The 19484-nt window shown below is 43.1% G+C and overlaps 2 protein-coding genes across 6 annotated transcripts in view; both read right to left on the bottom strand.

The window, feature by feature from the left end:
* STAU2 (staufen double-stranded RNA binding protein 2) overlaps positions 1 to 16627 on the bottom strand; it is a 178009-nt gene extending 161382 nt beyond the window's left edge. For 2 of the 4 annotated variants that reach the window (XM_054814528.1, XM_054814529.1), the window contains exon 1: positions 16506 to 16609. The gene's annotated coding sequence lies outside the window, so the exon portion shown is untranslated. Of the gene's footprint in view, positions 1 to 16505 lie in introns of all 4 variants that reach the window. The other 2 variants (XM_054814527.1, XM_054814524.1) reach the window with 2 other exon arrangements.
* Positions 16628 to 17139: 512 nt separating this feature from the next.
* Positions 17140 to 19484, bottom strand: part of UBE2W (ubiquitin conjugating enzyme E2 W) — a 48206-nt gene continuing 45861 nt past the window's right edge. For both annotated transcript variants that reach the window (XR_008575675.1, XM_054814821.1), the window contains exon 6: positions 17140 to 17284. Coding sequence is in view for 1 of the 2 variants with exons in the window: in XM_054814821.1 (XP_054670796.1) it covers positions 17280 to 17284 (5 nt within the window). In the remaining variant the exon portion in view is untranslated. The remainder of the gene's footprint in view (positions 17285 to 19484) is intronic.

Raw genomic sequence — 19484 nt, 5'->3', positions numbered from 1 at the left:
TTTCCCTCGATGCCGGGCGGTGGTTACAGACGCCCGGGTCGCTGTGAGAACGTTGGACTGTGCAGCTGTGGCTGCCAACTCTCTGTCTTTAGTGAGCCGCCAGCTGCCACGCCGAGACAGCACAGCAGTGATATTTCTTGCGGTCTTAATCACATACATGCCTACTCAAAGTCTGCAAGCGCTGCAATTTTTGGAAAGTTAGATTCCAGAGCTCATGGTGCCTTCTGAAGTGCTGCAATCTTTTTTCCTCTCTTACTCTAACCTGCACAGCTGCATTGGAAATGCAACAGCAGACATTTAGAGGGATGTAAATATACTACAATTGCATTTTACTTCATTTCTGCTTTTGAAAGAACTTTCTACATACACAATTACACTGGTTTCAATAAACAGTTGGTATTAACTTCCTTGTCAAACTATGTATAAGTTGTGAATTTTCCTCTCACACTAATAAAACCAAACCAAAATAAACTCACATTAAAACAACAAAAACCCCTCCACATTTTAAAGTGAAAATATTGCTGTCAAGTATTCCACTCATTTTTTCTTGTGAGTTAGGAAATACAACATTAACTTAGTTATATTCACAGATGCAGAATATTTTCAACAACTGTGAATACACTCGTGTGTATACTAAAAAGCATCACACAACATAAAAGAACTACTTCTATTTTTTCTGATGATTATAATTTCTTGTACTTTTCTGGAACATTAATCACTTTATATCCTTAGATCTTATGACATAAGATATGAATTAAATGCTCAGGTGAAAGGATTCTTAGACTATGTCACACTAATTGAATAAAGACAGACAAAGTAGATAAGACAGCACAGAAGGTGGAAAACACAAACAATGAATTTTCAAGTTAAACACACTTTCACAACATGGAAAAACTGAGAAAGCAATACTTGACTTGAAACACAAGTTGTCGTATGAAAAACCAACAGCCAGAGAAACTAATGACCTGAACAGCCAAAACAGAAGACTGGACTTCATCTGTGCAGAAAGTGAAAATGCATATATGCAGTAGGGTCTTACCACACTTTCACATACAACCCAACGTACCAAATCTAATCTGTGTACAAGTATGTAACACATGGCATGTACTACGTATCTGTGAAGTGCTTTACAAAGGTAACGACTGAGGGCCAGCCACTGCTAAGCAAGAAAAATTCCTTGACATATCTTGTATCTCATATACCAAATACGTCTGCTTATACATTCTAATCGGTGCCTATTTCTCACAACAGCATCATATTAATGATCACAGAATCACAGAATGGTTTGGGTTGGAAGGGACCTCAAAGATCATCTAGTTCCAACCCCCCTGCTGCGGGCAGGGACACCCTCCACTAGACCATGTTGCCCAAAGCCTCATCCAACCTGGTCTTAAACACTTCCAGGGATGGGGCATCCACAACCTCTCTGGGCAACCTGTTCCAGTGCCTCACCACTCTAACAGTAAAGAATTTCTTTCTAACATCTAATCTAAATCGACCCTCCTTCAGCTTAAACCCATTACCCCTTGTCCTGTCACTACACTCCCTGATAAACAGTCCCTCACCAGCCTTTCTGTAGGCCCCTTCAGGTACTGGAAGGCCGCAATTAGATCTCCCTGGAGCCTTCTTTTCTCCAGGCTGAACAACCCCAACTCTCTCAGCCTGTCTTCATAGGAGAGGTGCTCCAGCCCTCTGATCAGCTTCGTGGCCCTCCTCTGGACTCGCTCCAACAGCTCCATGTCTTTCTTGTACTGGGGCCCCCAGAGCTGGATGCAGTACTCCAGGTGGGGACCTGATCCCAGGTCCTTTTCTGCAGAATTCCTACCCAGTGTACTCTAGCCTGTGCTCTGTGAATCTGACCATTCTGCAGCTAATGAGATTTTGTTCTTGTCTTCCTTGAATTCCCTTATAAAAAAAAATAAAAAAGAGAGAAAGCAAAAAGACAATTGTTTCAATTTTTCAAGATCACACTGAATTCTAATTCTAGTTCTAAAGTCTCCTCCAAGCCTGCTTTATAGCATCTACAAATTAAATAAGTGTACTGATTCATCCACATCATTACTGAAAAGTACAGGAACAGCATTACAAGAGATGGGGGGCAGTGTCTAAGCAGGCAGCATCTCAAGGTTTTTTCCAGACCAACTCATGCTTTCGTTATCAGCTTGTTAAAGCGATTCTTCTGCAAAACCCCCAAGTCACAGAACTTTAATAAAGTTAATGGTTTCCTAACTAAGGAGGGTTTAGTTTTAGCCTTCAAATTTCATTAAGCTTTCCATTCTCCTTCTATTCTCCTGATATTAGTTCACTCGGTTACACAAAAGCATACAAAACTGTCAAAAGGTAAAATGTGTTTCTTGTGTGCCATTTCTCACATTTACGCCAAATATTATACATGGATGCACATTAATATAAAAAGTACTACAGAAGTCCTAACCTTTATGTAATTTCTTCTTACTGTGTTGTATCTAGCAGCTTATTTGGGGATGACAGAAAACACAAAGCTCTGCATTACCTTCAGAGCAGCTGTTAATTGAATCTTTTCTATAAAACCAAATAACAAGATAGCCACACGGCAGCAGTTTAGCAAGAACATGGCTTAAAGTAACAGTCAGCAGATGGTCATCTGGAATTACTAACAAAATTTATCTTATTTATACATTTTTAAATAGGTAAAATTGACAAACTACGCATGAAATCGCACAGGGTCTCTCTATATTGTATATCACTGCTGGTCCCCACTGTTTGTCCTCTCCATTTGCTCCTCCATCAGTTTGTTGCATTTTGCCTTACTAGGGGTGGTTTGCCACAGCCAAACTGATCTAATGACTCGCTGCCATAGCAGGGGACAATCCCACATCCTCTCTTCCTAGCAAAGAGCTAATACTTTTCTGTCCATTTACCTCACTGAACCAGCTCACGAGCGGGTAGGGAGGAAGATCAGAGGAGCGTCGGTGTCTGCACAGGGAAGGCCATAAGCTCCTGACCTGGAATGGGTGCAAGGAATTAGCCCTTTCAACTCCTGCTAATCAGCTTAGCTTTGCTGTCAAACCATACGCCAAAGTTCAGCTCCTTCACGCTGTTCCACATAAAACGTGCGATCTCAACCCCGATGATTTAGTCTTCAGAAACTTGTGGCCTGGTGTTTTGTTTTGTTGGGTTTTTTACAGTGTCTTACACTAGAGAATCTTAACTTCAGTGCAAATCTAGACATAGCTACCAGCTATGTAACAACTAAGTAATACATGAGAGCAAGTGAAGTTAGGCCTTAAAAGTGTTTTACGTTCCTGAAGTAGGAGGAAAAAACAAAACAAAACAAAACACTCTTATTTTGGTTATTTTGATAAAATAATTTACAGGCAAAGACAAAAACACACACAAAAAGGAACTGACACAGAATATTAGGGACTAATACTCAAAATCCAAGGAGCTGCAAGGCTTACAAAAAAGTTCCCTTACTTGCTCAGCGCTAAACCCAGCCTCTGAGGACTGACTAAATACTACAGCTCCTTACAAGCGGTTTCCTTTGCTCTTGGCCTGGAGCAGAAGGCAAGGCAGGGCCAGGCAGCTGCAGTGAACACCAGGTTAGAACATTAAATCCTATCACACTTTTGGAAAACACAGAAGTTGTTTTTGTAAGGATATTATCATCCACAGAGGAATTTCCTTTGTAAACTCCTATATACGATCAGTAAGAAGCTTTCTGAGGAGAGGCAGGAAGGTATTTTTGGAAAAAAAAAAATCAAGTAGGAAATCGAACAGATTAAAAATCTGCACTCGTAATACTTTTCAGCCACTTCTTCAAACAGCAATCAGCTCAACTTCCCTTTTGAATTACTACACAGAACAAGTACATTAAAACAAACAAAAAAAAAGACTTAAGACTCAGAAGACTGAGCTAGAAACTGCTGCATCTTGCAAACTTCTTCCATCATGAAACTATATCAGTTCCCTAATCTCCAATACTATGTTGACTCAAGATGCTACACGAAGCATACATATCTCTAAATCAATGACCAGATTACCGTTACTTGGGAATATACATACTATTAACATCTGTCACCGATTCAATCCTCCTCTAACAATTCTCTTTACAATAGCTTTGTGTAATTTTGAAAAGAAAGGAAAATTTCCAAACAAAACCAACCCAGACAAACAAGGTAACTAATTATGGAATAAAAACCTAAATTCTAAGATTTTCTCAACAAAAATGACCAGAGGTGGGGGGTTTCGTTGCCGTTTAATTATGATGTGTTAATAACAGGGCTAGAACAGAAAAGGCTTACCCTGCAATCGAGATAAGATTCATACAACTTGAAATACACAGCATATGTCGCAGAGCAAACAAATGTAATAGGCAAACATTTTGGATGTAGTAAATTGCTTAAGCCACTACAGCAAAAGACAAGTAACTCATATGAAAAAATGTGTGACCTGCAAGGCCATCTACATGCACAGTGTATCTCACACCGTTTGGAACTGCTGTACAGCGAGATATGAGGATTCAGGTAAGGATTAGAGACATCCATAATTTAGGTTTCCAAATATAAGGAAGGTGTCAAAACTCCCACTGGAGTCAAAGGAAATACAGTATGGAACTCAGTAGTCCACCCATGGTTACCAAGGCCACTTAAGATGCCATAAGATATCACATCTGGATACCTGCATATTCCACCAGCTGCTGCTTCAACAAGCAGAAGTCCTCTCTCAGAAGACCCATGCCACATATGGCACTGCACGTGGCAGATGGTTCAGATAAACCCGAACATGAAAAGGCAATGAAATGGCAATAATGTATGTGTTTAAACAAATGTGTTACACCACAAGTCGATATAGCCAGCAGGCCCAGGGAGTTATTCAAGGTGATCACGCAGCAGGCTTCTGCTTTAGGATTAGCTGAAATACTCAGCTGAGTGCAGCTGAAGACTAGACAGGATAACTTAGTGTCTCAAACTGCACTAGATACTAAAATACAGGCAGCTGAAACCTACCCAAAGTCTACCGCCAAACCTGTCTTCAACAAATAAGTGATCACAGACCTTATTAAAACTAACAGACACAATTACAGAAGTAAATTCCCTTGCAGAGAGGTTCGCCACATAATATATTTGCCTAAGATGGGACTTTTTGTAAGGAATGATGGAAACACAGAGGTTAGGGCACTGACTGTAATTGTACACATTTGCATGTGCAAGAGCCTAAAAACTTATAACAAGAGCAACTTAACAGAAAGTGGAGCATATTGACAGGCAGGAATGCAACTCTTCCCTTGCTCCCCTGGCAACAGCGAGGCTGACATGAAAAAGCTGAGAAAGGAGCAACTCAGGCCACGGTGTATCTTTCTCCGTACAGCAAAACTGAACAACCCCAGCCTGTACACATGGTTAATTTTCTCTTCTTTCAGAGACATTATAGTCAGGTCCTGTGTATACTGGACAGTCACTTGAATTCTCAAGTGGAGACTTCGCAGGCAGACATGAAACAGAGATCCTAAGTAGAGAAACTTTATTAATATTCATCTTGAACCCTGATGGAAAAAATGATTGATATTCTCACAAAACAACCTCACTAACACCAAAGATCACTGAGGCAAAGGCTGAAACAAAACAAAAAACCCAAACATCCGGAAATCCCTTAGAGAAGACAGTCTGCAACCAGAGCGAACACTTTGTGGGGACAGCTGCTTGGCATGGGGGAAGTTTGGGAAGCTTAATTACAGAACTCCTGCTTGAAATGACAAGGGAAATCAATCAGATTATCAACTGAAAGGTTTCAATGCCAGAAGAAAACTACAAGATAAGGAAAGGCAATCTATTGCATCAGAAACCAAGCCAGGCGGGCATCCCAGCGCTTTTCAACCTGTTTATAATCCAAAACCCAAGGGGGAAAGATTAGGCCATCTCATATAAATGTCCACTACTTTACAAAGAGAAACTCTTCAGAAAGTTTATTAGTCTCAATTTATCGTTGTCCAGAAAACAGAGAGGATGATCAAAAAGCCATGGAAATTTCCAACAGCTGATATGAGCTAACCCAGTTCTTGCGCTGCCACAAACTTTATGCCCAGAAAAGACACCGAACCAGCCAGCCAAAATATTGCAGTTTGACCCAGCCAGCACACCCTGAATTATTACAGAGAAGAAAATGGGACACTCCTCCATAAAACAGCAAGGCCTTCTTTGTGGAAGGCTTTCCACATCCAAAACCCATCATGGCTTCAGGTATATCCAAAAAACTAACTTACAGATGCCTATATAGTCTTACAGATCAGAGACAGGCCATCAGACACATTCCTCTACACTAGAGGGTAATATCCTTCTTTGCATTCATCTACTGCAACTGGGAGCAACCACTAATCCAAAGGACAAAAGCTGTCTGTCCAGTATTGTAACTCTCTAGATCTCTTCCTTCCCATGACTGTAAACCATCTATGACTTCTTGAAAGCTGAAAACTTGTATCTCCCCAGACACTCTGTGATACACGGTCATATCTGTAAGTTTGTGAAAAGATGACCTCATCTGGTCCCACAATCCTTGGAGGAGGGAGAGTAGGACAATCAAGAGAGACTCTAGGCAACACTGACACAAATGAAGCTGACTTTCCAGGGCTACCTCAAAATTTACCCACAGAAAACAGTTCAAAAAAGTTCAAGGAGACAACTAACCAATTTAGTGACTCCAGAAATTGTGAACACAGAAGCTAAGATTACAAAAATGTGGAATGAATTATTGGAATTTTTTTTTTTCCTGCCTGGGATAAGTCATTCAAGCATAACCATTTAAATATTCCGCTGAGACTCAAAGGGTTATACAGAAATGGTTACTGGCTGCCATCGTATACAGAGGTCATCGTACCATCTTACTGCAGATGACGGGCGGGTAAACCACATTTGCCTTAGGTTAAATAAAAATGAATTACTAAGCTTTTTCATGAAGAAAAATAGCTGAAAAGAAGGGAAGCCTAAGCCACTAGTTTAACAATCAATCATCAGCTTAAACGTGCAGAAGGGGATTAAGTAAGCAAATGAAAAAACCATGACTCAGTCTTGACACACTGCTGCTACAGACTCGTTTGCATCAAAGCTGTAATTAGTTCGTTATTTGTGATATTGGAGTTTAATCAGAGCTCCTTCCAAAAGTCCAGTTTTTTATTTAATTAGTATTTTTAAATTTCTTTCATATATATTTCTAAAAGCTGTATTTTTTCCAATTTGTGGTAGCAACTAGTAGTTATATTCCTAACATCTGAAATAAGCTTTGACTGACTTTAAATTACTAAATAGTCTTATTCTAAGTAAAACATCCCTCCAACTGTTACTTTGTTCCAAAGCAGGCAAAAATTACTTCTTCACTAGAAGTTTATTCCCTAACTAGAAATTGCATATTATTAATAGAATTCAGAAAATTATCTCGGTTTTCCTTGGCTGCCTGTGACAAACTACTTCTCAGACCATTTCAAGAAACAGCTCAGTGGAGTAGCAGAAACACGCCTTTTTCTTTGTAAAAGGTTACAGCTCTTGCTACCAGCCCTCCTCACACTGAAATCATTCCCCTGTCATTAACAGCTACAAGCTCCTCAGAGGAGGTTTCAGTAGACAAAGTGGTGGGTGTTGTGGTCTGTTGTCAGAAATAGATCACATTCTGTTTTGCGTACCTTTCTTTTTGTTCTTCATGTTCTTCATGAGTGTATTTAAGCAAAAACAGTATTTCAAAGCTAGAGTGATGAATGCCCACCTTGAAGTCTCACACAGCTTCCAAGAAGTTGCAGCTCCTTGACATAGCTGGGGTCAAATTGCCATCTGCTGTTCATGAATCACTCCTGGAGTTCCTCCTTCTCTCAGAGCACCCATAGACATGTTTTGCAATGCTTGGATATAAGGTAATTTCGACACACAGCTCATGAGACGAGCTCGCTGGGAGACAGAATGGGACCTCTGCTCAGAGGTGTAGAGTACCTTGTCAGATCAGGAGTTCTGCAATAGTTCAAAGAGCCTCCTCCCTACTTTAAGTTCAGCTCTTCTCAGTCGATGAATAAAGGTAAAACAATTACTGAGTATTGGATTGGGCGTACCAAGTTCTCTGACTGAAGAAAAGCACAAAATCTACGTTTTCAACTGGAGAAAATTAGCGGTTTAGAGATGCTATGTTTGGGGGCAGGGCGTGAACAGTTGCAGAACTGATGACACTAGCCCAGCTCAACAACAATGAAAACAGACTCCAAAAATTAAGGAAGTGGACTGACAATATATAGCCAGTGGTGACCTGGGGCCACTAACACTGGACTCCAGCAAACAAGACGGGAACAGACATGAGCCTGGAAGAGTTTAAGAGAAAGCCAAAGGGAATGGAGCTAACCGATCCAGCCACACGCAGCAAGCAGCTATCAATGCAGACTCCTCAAGCATCCTGAGAATGAAAAGAATCATCAACAACTCAGCATAGTACACAAGGACAGCAATTGCCTATTGATGCCTTGTAGCAAACCCATGCTTTGGTCAGAAATTATGAAGTTGTGTGATGAAACAGTCAAATAAATTATTTATCTTTAGAAGAAACTACAGATTATAGAAGATTTTGACAATCCAGGAAGAGGAAAAAGTCCTAGTGGCATACTTACAAATCCTTTCAGAGTTAGCAAAGGCAGAAAACACTGAAGAAAACCTGTTGGATATACGATCAGTGCTAAACATTATAAACTTGCTGCACATTGACCACACATTCTGCTGCAGCGCAGAGACTACACGCATCTGGCAGGATGGCAAAAGGTGAATCTCTGGAGTTGAATCAGTGAGGAGGATACTAAACTAACAACCAACAACAGAAAGGAAGAGTGCTGATAAAAAGAGATTTGGTTCAAATTGAACACACTGTGAGTGCACAGAACCAGCATGACAAAACCAGACTTTTTCCTCCAACTCCTTATGTAGCAGTGGTTAGGAGTATCAAGTAGGATATATCAGAAGAGAGCAAATAAAATATCCATCCATATAGTTGATGATTCAACATAACTTGTTTTGTAGACCAAAGGAAGTTATAAGTGTAATTACTACAGGAAAAATGTAAACAAACTGTGAATTAAAATTGGGAATTCTTTCAAGTATTTTTAGACAGATAAAGAGTCAGAAATAAACCAAAGGACAACTCTGGCTAAAAGTGCAACCTGATCCAGTGGTAACATGAAATGATTCAAAATAAAAGGAAACACCACCTAGAAATGAGTGAAAGTGAAAAAGAAGTTTGCATACATGAGGAATGACAACACTGTTCGCAATAGCATAGGCTCACGACTACCTGGAGACGGATGGATGATGCTCTGAGCCACCCTTTAAAGGAATGTCTTTCTCACCTCTTACTGTACTTTCAAGACTCCATGGCCATTAGCTTCAGCAGGGCAAAGTTAGCTTTTGTGCCTCTGGAACCAAAGTGAAAGAATAAACTTGCTTTGAACTTGCAGGGACCTAACGTTTCTGTTCACTACCGAGCTAAGACTCTTGTTCCTTACCTTCAAAACCAAAATCAAATAAACAAAAAGCACTTCAAAAGGGAAGAAGGACCCTGTTTTCCAGGATCTCCAACAGAACACACACTATTTCACTACATATATATGCCTAATACAGTCTTACCTCCTGCAAAAGATTGTTCCTCATTAACAAAGGGAAGGCATCTTCTTAGCCCGAGAGCCACCCAACATCTACGTTGCGATAACACACACCAGAAGTTTAGGTAGAAGTGCAGAGCCCAGAGCTGTGGAGCAGAGGTCTGCAATCCAGCGCAATCGCAGAGACACACACATTTGAAAAGCAGTCAGCCCTGGAACTAGAACTGCCTTGGCTAACCCTGTTCACCCGCACTGCTCTGTCCTGCCTGATCTTGGGGATATATTAGGTATATTAGTTTGAGAGTTACTATGTCATCCTTGCTCCAGTCAGCTATGAGGTGCCTGAGCAGAGGTGAACAGTACCGGGCAGTATTTGCAATCATAGCAAATAAAACTACTTTTTTTTTGGTGCTAGATGTCAAAATTCCTAGCGAGCCCAGAGTTGGCTTAAAAGCCTTGAAATGGTTCAAAGTACTACTGTGACCAAAAAAAAATTAAAATAAATCCATAATGGGTAAGTTGCTGCTTGCATCTCTTTTAAAATACTTGAAGTATGGTATTAAAGGTATGGTACTAAAGATCCGTTTCAGCAGCTACAGCAGCAGTTTGCTCTCATGCCTACCTGTAATGAAGGTGAATGTTACAAAGTGTCAAGGGGCTCTGATTGCAGTGGGATTTGAAGGGAACCAGAAAAAGAAGAGTCAAAGTTTTACATACGATTTAATGGTCACATGAAAAAGGGCCTCCAAAGCCACCTCCTCTGGTGAGTTGACACTGACGGTAATTTAGGGAATGACCAGCTTCAGAAGAGCCTTGCAACATAACAGCTAAAGAAAGTACTATATTAATTCTTCTCCTGGGACCTGGCAAATACCTGTGGTTGTTTGCAAGTCTACATCTAGAACATCCTCTTGAGTGACAGCTGCATCAGGTCCATGGAAATGGGATCCAGTTGTGGCACCTTCAATGACTTTTCACTTGTTTAAGGCTCTAAGTGATAACGACTGGCCAGTTGAAGAGGGGTGAAGAAGAGATGATGTGGATTGTTCTCCCTTCCAAAGAGGTCAAATCCCATATCTAACCCTGTGGATTCAGCTAAGACAGAACATTGAGAGATGTCCTGAGAAACTGGAGTGAGCTTTACCTGCCTCCTGATCCAGGACAAGCTTCTCATCCCCTTCCACGAAGGACAGACAGCCTTAGCTGCATGCAGAAGCTGAGAGGACACCTATTTCATACAAGACCAGTAAGTGTCTTGCACTGAATTGTAAGAGAGTCAGAAGGATTTTCAAGAAAATCCCTCTGTAGCCATTCATGAAGATTCCCAGGCCTTAAACGGGTACAAAAGGAATGTTTCTTGGGTACATACTCTCAAGCAAAATACCCACTGGCAATGTCCCCTCGAGGAACATTGACACCACAGATTGAAAGCAGTTCGAAGCAGGCACTAAGTACTATCAGATACACAGGACTGGAACAAAAAGCAGAGGACACATTTTCCACAGTCTGGAAAGGAAAAAACCCTGCAAGCTAGCATCCAGGACTGAAGAAGGATCAGAAGCAGGAGCAGGGGGGGAAGTGGGGAACGACACCGACAAAAAAACAAACCAAAAATGAACACATGACTTTTTAACAAGAAATTTTAGATCATTTTCTTGTTCTTACATCGACTAACAAAGCCAAAGTTCCTACAAACTTTGTTATTTATTTCATTTATTTGTATCACTACAACTGGATATACTACAAATTGACCCAACATTGCTCTGTATCAACTCTGCTCTTTCACCTTGGGAACAATGTATCTTTATTTCTTCCCTTCAAAAGGTATCAGTTGTATGGATGTGTAGTCTAGGTGACATGGAAGTAGTTCTCTCTTGCAGCCAGTTACTTCTCCAGACAACTTCAGTTACTGACATCCATCTGCACGTTTAGTATACTGAAATTTCCTTATTATTTGTATAACACTACTTTTTTTTTTTTTTTTAACTGGGTTTATTGTATAAGAAACTGGAAACTACAAATACAAAACAGCTGCCAAAAATAAGAAACTAAGAATAACAATAAAAATTAAATTCCTTGTCTCTTAAAGACCTCTTCTTGTTCCAACAGGTAGCCATTTCCATTGCAAGAAACTTCCCCTGAAAATCTGGTCTCCTATGCTCAAAAACATTTCCTTCAGCCTGGAGACAAACAGCCTCCTTGAAGCTGGCAAGCAGCGGAACTGGAAGCGTGACCGCTGCCAGTATGATCCTTTGGAAGTTTTCAGGAGAAGATGAGACTGTAAACATACCCTTCGAGCATGTGGTACGATGGTAAACATCTTAGCAAGCCGTCTTTTCCCAGAAACTAAGGATACCAGGTTAACCCATACTCACCACAATACTCAGCCACCGGCTATTACTGGGGACCTCCCCAAACACCAATGGGAGTCTCTGCTCAAACACCAATTTCTAATTAATCTAAAAAAAGCTCACCTCCCCCAATCATTTTAATGGTGACTAAATTAGAAGATTATGGGGATACAGAAATATACTGAAATCACAAAATTAAATAATTTAATATGCAAAAAATACTATAATTTACCAGGACAAAAATATTTAAATTTCATAGTTTGATTTTATTTGGTTAAGTATCAATAAATTTGTAACATACTAGTGATGTACTATACAGAATCATACTTGACTAAAACAAAAGGAAAGATGTGGTACGACACAGGTGAGTACACTGTGACCCTGGAGTACAGATTTTACTACTGGGAAAGTTTCCAAGTACTACCAGCTTAAAACAAAACAAAACAAACAAACAAAAAACCAAAAACAAAACCCCCACAACACAAAACAGTTGCTGTTGAGATGAAGTATGAATAAACTTTAGCAGCTACAGACATGCATGTGAATTTAGTATTACACTACCACAGATGGTTTTTCAAAATTCATTTTTAGATTAGGAGTTGTGACAAGCAATTTTTTAAATTTTAAATAGTTTCCAGAACAATGCCTGACAAGATATCTCTCAGATTTTTACTGAACTCTTGATCTTTTAATGCAAACATACTTCAGATAATGCTGACCGTGACTGGTCGCTGACAATGAGCAGACCCCCTAAACGCAGAGCCCTTGACTTTTTATATATATATAGCTATTAACTGTGTTATACACGGGTTCCATTTCCTCTCTTCCTGGAGTTTGTCACGTGCTCCCACCAACTCTGTTTCCCCCCTGGCACCATATATCCTCTCCTCCCTAAGCAAAACTGCCAGCCCCATTCCCTGACCTGCCTTTGCAGGACACCAACCCCATACTTTATATATATGCTCCTTGACTCAATTAAAACCCCTGCCTTATCCTTCTGACCTCCTGGCTTCAGAGGCTGCGTATATGGTATCTGCCAGCGAAGAGCAAGCAGATGAAAAAGGGGTGGTGGGGTGAGAGCCCCAGGCAGGGTCTCTGGCAGCTCAACCTTTACATGAGTGTATTCGCCAGCATTAATGTGGTGAAATCAGCAACAGGAATGGCCGAGAAGCATAAAAGCAGAAAGGGGTAGCAGAGATTCCTGGTTTCCTCCATGGATTTTGATATCAGTACCCACAGCAGCTTTGAGAGCACCAGTCTCTGCCTTTGTTTCTCTTCCTCTTTTTGGAAGAGAGAGAGAAAATTCAAGAATTATTGTGAAAAATACAGGCTTGGAGTGACCCAAAGATTAGAAATGCAAAATAATTGGTTCTGGCAAAAGACAGGCCTAACATCTTACAGATCTTGCTGTTGCTGATAGGAAATCAATGTAAGCAGGGGAAGGAAAAGTGAAGCTTTGGTGGCTTATTAACAGAAGTTACATTGTTGCAGTTATCCTGAAAAGATGCAGTTAGGTCCTTCCCCACCACCTCAGTGTGACCCATGAGAGGAAGCACATACTTGACTCTCCAATGGGAGAAAATCTGTGCACATGTATACATGTGATTTATGAAGCATACATCAAAAAAAAAATTGGCACTAAACCCCACACACTTTATAAGGCCTGCTCTCCAATGGTATGGTATTATAAGATGTATTTTGGGCTGACGGACTGGACATAATTGATGAGAGTTTATTCAGTCTTTTCAAAGACTGACAAATCAATAGCCATGTATTTTGGGCAGGTCCAAAACAAACTGTCTAGATAGAGCATGACAGGTGCAGCTTTCCTAATGGTTGGAGAAACAGTCTTGGAATCGGAGGATCTGCTTCACTACAGCCTGTTGCCTAACCTTCCCAAGGTCACTTTTCACAACACTTTACAAATAAAACACATAGTATTTGATTCACTTCCCACATTCACACCAATGTAAACTAGGATTACAGTGCAGTTATGTTTATAAACTTGTGTAGGAAAATCAAGCCCAAATATTTGCCCCCAAGGAAGGGGCTGATTGAGTTAAGTGCCTATTTAAACTTGGTTAAGTCAAAGATGGGGATAAACTTTTTAGTAGGGCCTGTTATGATAGCACAAGGTGTAACAGTTTTAAACTAAAAGAGGGTAGATTCAGAGTAGGTATAAGGAAGAAGTTTTTTTTTACAGTGAGGGTGGTGAAACAGTGGAACAGGTTGCCCAGAGAGGTGGTAGATGCCCCATCCCTGGAAACATTCAAGATCAGGCTGGATGGGGCTCTGAGCAACCTGATCTAGGTGAAGATGTCCTTGCTCATTGCAGAGGGGTTGGACTAGATGACCTTTAAAGGTCCCTTCCAACCCAAACCATTCTATGGTTCTGTGATTAAATCACCCCTGATCAGGTTTTCCTGCAAGTAAAATCAAGGAGTTCCTTTACAAACTACTTTCACAATTCAGGATGTAAGATTGTTCAAATTTATTATTTTCACGTAATTTTGGGGGACAAGGTAGCTTAAACTGGCAAAAAGATATATAAAGACTTCGGCCTCCAGACTACAGCCTGAAGTGAACCCACGCTGGATGATTTCTGCTAAAGCTGAACAACATCACTGAAAAGTTCTTTGCAAAGCAAAGAAAATCTGAACTGCCCCTTCCTCTCAAAAACTATGAACAAGCAGGCAGTCTCAGTCCTGTTCCTAGTTGTCAGCAATAGGAATCTTAGCAAAGACAGGCAAGAGCTGAAGTCTCTCTCTCCAGGAGTTTTTCTAGGGCAAAGCCAAGATCAGTTGCTGGAAATCAGTACTGGAAATCTTATGCTGCTGCTGGCTTTCTAGAAAAAAGATTTTATTCAGAAAACTGTCAGCCTGGCACTGTTTATAGGCAGCAATGTCACAACAAAACCTGTACAAAACCTCCCTGTATTTAGTAAATTGCTTAAATACATTAATATTATTATACTGGCGTAGACTGCTAACCTGGAATTACCACACAGCTCAGGAAGACCTTACTCCTGCACAGCTTGATGCCACTAGCCAGATATAGCAATATATGCTTGCTTACAGAAGCACAATGCAACTACACCTAGTTACAGCAGAGCAAATAGTCTCACTCGTGCCTTGCAACACCATGGTTATTCGTGCACATTCCTCAGTACTGTGGGCTACAACGACAACAATTCACCTACTCTTTTGTATAATATAAACTTTTTTTAGTACCATGGCAGTTGCAGGGGGAGCATTCCAAGCATGGCCCGAGAAGCTTACATCTTAGTATCCACAGAAACAGCTTGCTGGCCGTAAGGCAACACCAGGCAGATGTACTGTGGGGAAATATTTTCCTTGGGTATCACTGGCTTGGCGGGTGGGACCCCGAGCACAAGGCCAACAGCTCCACTGCAGGACTCGCCCTCCCAGGGCGCCCCAAGCAGCCCACGCTGTCCCAGGAGAGCATGGCTGTGACTTCCAGGCCCTGCTGCGACCGAGATGAACTTTCTCCCACAGGAGACCCGAACACCTGGAAAATGCCGCCGCCACCGCCTGGGCCAGGCCGTCCAACAGCGGCGTCTCCCCGGGTCCCACCCCCACCTCAACGGCAGCCCCGAAGCCCTCGTCCCGGGCGAAGGCCGGCAAACCGCTCCACTGCCCATCGCTTCGTGGAAGAGACGCCGACATCCATTTTGGGAGCGGGAAAGCCCGGTCCTGCCGGCGAAGTTTCGGGCCCTGTCCGAAGTTTGGGGGCAGCGCAAGATGCGCAAAGCGAGGGCGATTAACACGGCGCTGAAAAACGCGGTGGCCGTGCTGCGGGGTCCGGGCCGCTGACCGGGCGAGCAATGAATGCCCGACGCCCGACGCCCCCCGCCCCGCCGGCGGCGAGCTGCCACGGAGCGCCCCCGAGGCCGCGCACCTCCTCCCGGCGCGGCCGAGCCCGAAAGGGCACGCCGGGCCGGGGCGTGCCAAAGGACGAGGGGCAAGTTCAGGTCGCACCCAACTACTTCCCGAGGTCTGAGGCAGGGCAGGCCCGGCGCGGTCCCTGCCGAGCCCAGCCCCACCGCACGGCCCGGCCCCGCCGGCCGCGGCCCAGCCTTGGCGCAACGGCCGCCACCAGCAACCGGACTCGGCGCGTGTGCGTGCGGAGCTGCTGCGGGGGCTCCTCCGCGGGCCCCGAAGGCGGCGGCGCTGGGGCGGCCCACCTGTGCCCCTGCCCGCCCCCAGCCACCCGCTGAGGGGCGGAGGAGGCGGGCGGGGGCCCCGGGCGGATGGCGGGGTTGGTGACTCCTCCACCGCTGCCCCCCGCCGGAGCCGGAGCGGGCCGGCAGCGCCGTGGCGCAGAAGCGCCTGCCCGGCCCCGAGGAGGTGGGGGGCGGCGAGGGGTCAACGGAGCCCTCGCCCCGGCGGGAGGAGGAGAAGGGAGACGGGACGGGGACTCGGACATCATGGCTGAAGCAGCCCCCTCCCCTCCGGCTTGGCCCTGCACGGCTTCCCCCCGTCCCGCGGCCTCCCCGTCCGGCGGCGGGGCGCAGGGCCGCCCCCCGCGGGCCCGGTTACCTGCTTCCCGGGGACACTTTGGAGACGCCTCCAACATCGGCAAACACTAAAGAGAACTGACCCCGCCGCCGCGGCGGCCGCCGGCGGCCCCAACCACTCCGCCCCCCCCACCACCTCACCCTCCCACCGTCGCCACCGCCCCGCCTCGGAGCCGCCCGCCCCCCCTCTCCGCCATCCTCCTCCGCCTCTCCGCGGCCGCCCCCGCCGCTCCCCGCCACCCCTCGGAGGGGTTCCCGGCCCCGCGTCCGGGTCTTGCTCCCCCCCGCTCCCGCTGTACGAATGGCCCCGTCCGCGTCCCTTTCCCGGCCCGGTGAGGCGGAGCGCAGCGCCTCTAGCGCCGGCGAAGGACCCTGCTCCGCGGCGTCCGCTTGCCCTCCCTCCCTCCCTCCGCCGCGGCGGGGCCCGTGGCTCCCCGGGCTCCCCTTACCCCACGAACCGGGGCGGGGCGGGGGGGGGGGTAAGCACCTCCCCGACGGTGCCGAGGCAGTTCCCGCGCGTGGGCGAGGCGGAGCGGCCTCGGCACCGTCGAGTGGGGAACCCCCGACCCGTCCCCCCCCGAGGTCCCCCGGTCCTCAACTGGGTGCTACGAGACGAGCAGCAAGGGGAGGTTATTTCATTTTTGTAAATAGCTTTGTAAGATTTTTATTATTTTTTTTTTAATTTTTTTTTCTCCTTCCCTCTCTCCGTTTCTCGTGTTTTCTGACCCCTACTGGCTGTTTCCCGCAAGCCGCTGTCTTGCACCGGTGGCAGATGTTTCTTCCTCTCTACAAGAGATTAAGCTGTAAGGAGTAAAATAGCGAGGCTTAGTGCACGGAAAAAGAAAATAATAGCTTGCAGTAACACAGAATACAGTACAACAGACAACTGGCTTGATTTTATTTTTTTTTTCTCCTCAGGGCGGCTGCAAAACCCTCCTTACACATTGCCAGGGCTCAGCTAAATAATTTTTTTTTTCTTTGACAGCCCTGTTTCAGTGCCTATGGTTCTGCTATCATCAAAGATTTATCCTGTTGCCAGCTTTCAGGTGTTTTTGCACGTCCCCTATAGAAGGCGGAGCTGGACAGAAGAAATAATAAAATAATAATTAAAAAAAAAAACAAAACACCATGAAGCATTTAACAGTCAGAGTTAGGGATATGCAAAATTGAGATTAAAGGCTAAATAGTTTCCTGAAGTCTTCCATTAAATTAGAAATTAATAGAAGAATTAAAGGAGGGCAAAAATCAAAGAAATTAATTTCTGACCATCTTTAGCACTAAGAAGATAACATTCAAATTCTTTATCTCAAAGTAGTCAAAAGTTTATTGTTCACTAAAAAAAAAAGGCGGCTTCCAAGTTTAATCCACAATCCACCTAACTTAATTTGTAACAATCTGCTTTCTTGATTGGCTCAAGTAATTATTTGCTAGGTAAGACAAACTAGGATTTTTTTTAAATCCACAACAAAGGCAGGTAGAAGCATCAGAACTTGAAGCAACGAATTTCCTACCTGAAGTACAGGACTGCAGTAACAAAACTCTTCAGGCTTAGAAACAAAACCAGTTTGTTTTTTGGGGGGAAAGATGCCTGTATCTCTTTACTAGGCAATTTTAATGACAGCTATGAGAGTTAGATATTGCTATTAGATATAGCAAATGTAATTTAAAACCCAACAGATGTAAGATATGAACTCTGGATTCATTCCTGATCCTATTTCCTCCAGTATCTGTTATTCCCTAAGATTTTTTTTTTTTTTTTAAATCACGACTTGAAACCAAGTGGTGGATCAGTATGAAAACTGAGCAAAAAGGAGCAGCCTGACAGGATCCCCAAGCGCTCGTGGTGTAGACACGCTCTAATAGTGCACAGCTCAGGTGAATTTTGGTAGTAAGCTTGTATATTGTAGACAATAATTTCCACACCAAATACACGTAATGGCACTCAGTGGCAGGGCTGTATTAGGAGTATCTAAGTGATAGCAAGGTTTTATTCATACTAACAGAACACTAACATGACATTTACAACTTGTTTAAACACACTTTGGGAACTCAGCATTTGCTAAGAGTTTTATACATACCCTGTATTCAGCCGTGCTGGCTTGTCGTCATCCTCTTCTCATTCCTCCGTTGTTTAGTTTTCGGTTTCTGAGATTCCTTACCCCTTAATTCATTTCATTTAAGAACTTAGCATAGAAGCACACAGTATAATACAATTTCTTAGGTATTCTTCTGATACAATTTAGCAATGGATAATAATGTGAGTACTTTTCATAAGGCTACTACAAGTTTCTGCAAAAGTTCATTCAGATTTCAGATGCTGAATCATGATGATGTTGTCTATAAAAGTTTGTGGGGTTTTTTTATTATTATTTACTTACAACAAATTTTATTTTTTACTCTACTTACTGTTTGAAGAACAACCTTATAGTATAGCATATACTTAGTATGGGTGTACCCAGCAGAAAAATGCGTTCAATGAATATCAGCATCAGATTACAAGGGAGGTTTTCTGAACTTTCTGCAACAGATATAATTCCAACAAGCCTCTAAAATCTCCAGTCTTTGCTATTATTTCAATACCTAACACATTTATAATATTGCTTTACTACACAGCTAAAAGCTTAGTTTAAAAACATCTCTTGAAATATATGTATCAACTCAGAGAGGTCTCATAACAATCTACATTCTGTGCAGCAAACGGCACATAGCTGAAAAAACTGAATACAAAAGAGCAAATTTTATCTGAAAACTTACTGTATCTATTTTAAATACACTGATGACTTCTGGATCTAATTTTGCCCAGTTATAAAACAAAGGATCAAATACTTTATAATCGCTTTAAGTCCATGATAGTGTTTTGCTTTTTAATAAGTTTCCTATATGATTGGAGTTTTACATACATGAAGTAAGTTGCATTACAAGCCACTCTTTAGATGTGCTGTACTTTTTGTGGGTTTTGCTCCTACTGTTGAGATACGGGATAAAGGCTAGTCAGTACCTC

Source organism: Grus americana, chromosome 2 (genome assembly GCF_028858705.1).
Source record: "Grus americana isolate bGruAme1 chromosome 2, bGruAme1.mat, whole genome shotgun sequence".
Lineage (NCBI taxonomy): Eukaryota > Metazoa > Chordata > Aves > Gruiformes > Gruidae > Grus > Grus americana.
The sequence above is the reverse complement of the archived record's forward strand: the minus strand, read 5'-3'. Positions and strand labels throughout refer to the sequence as shown.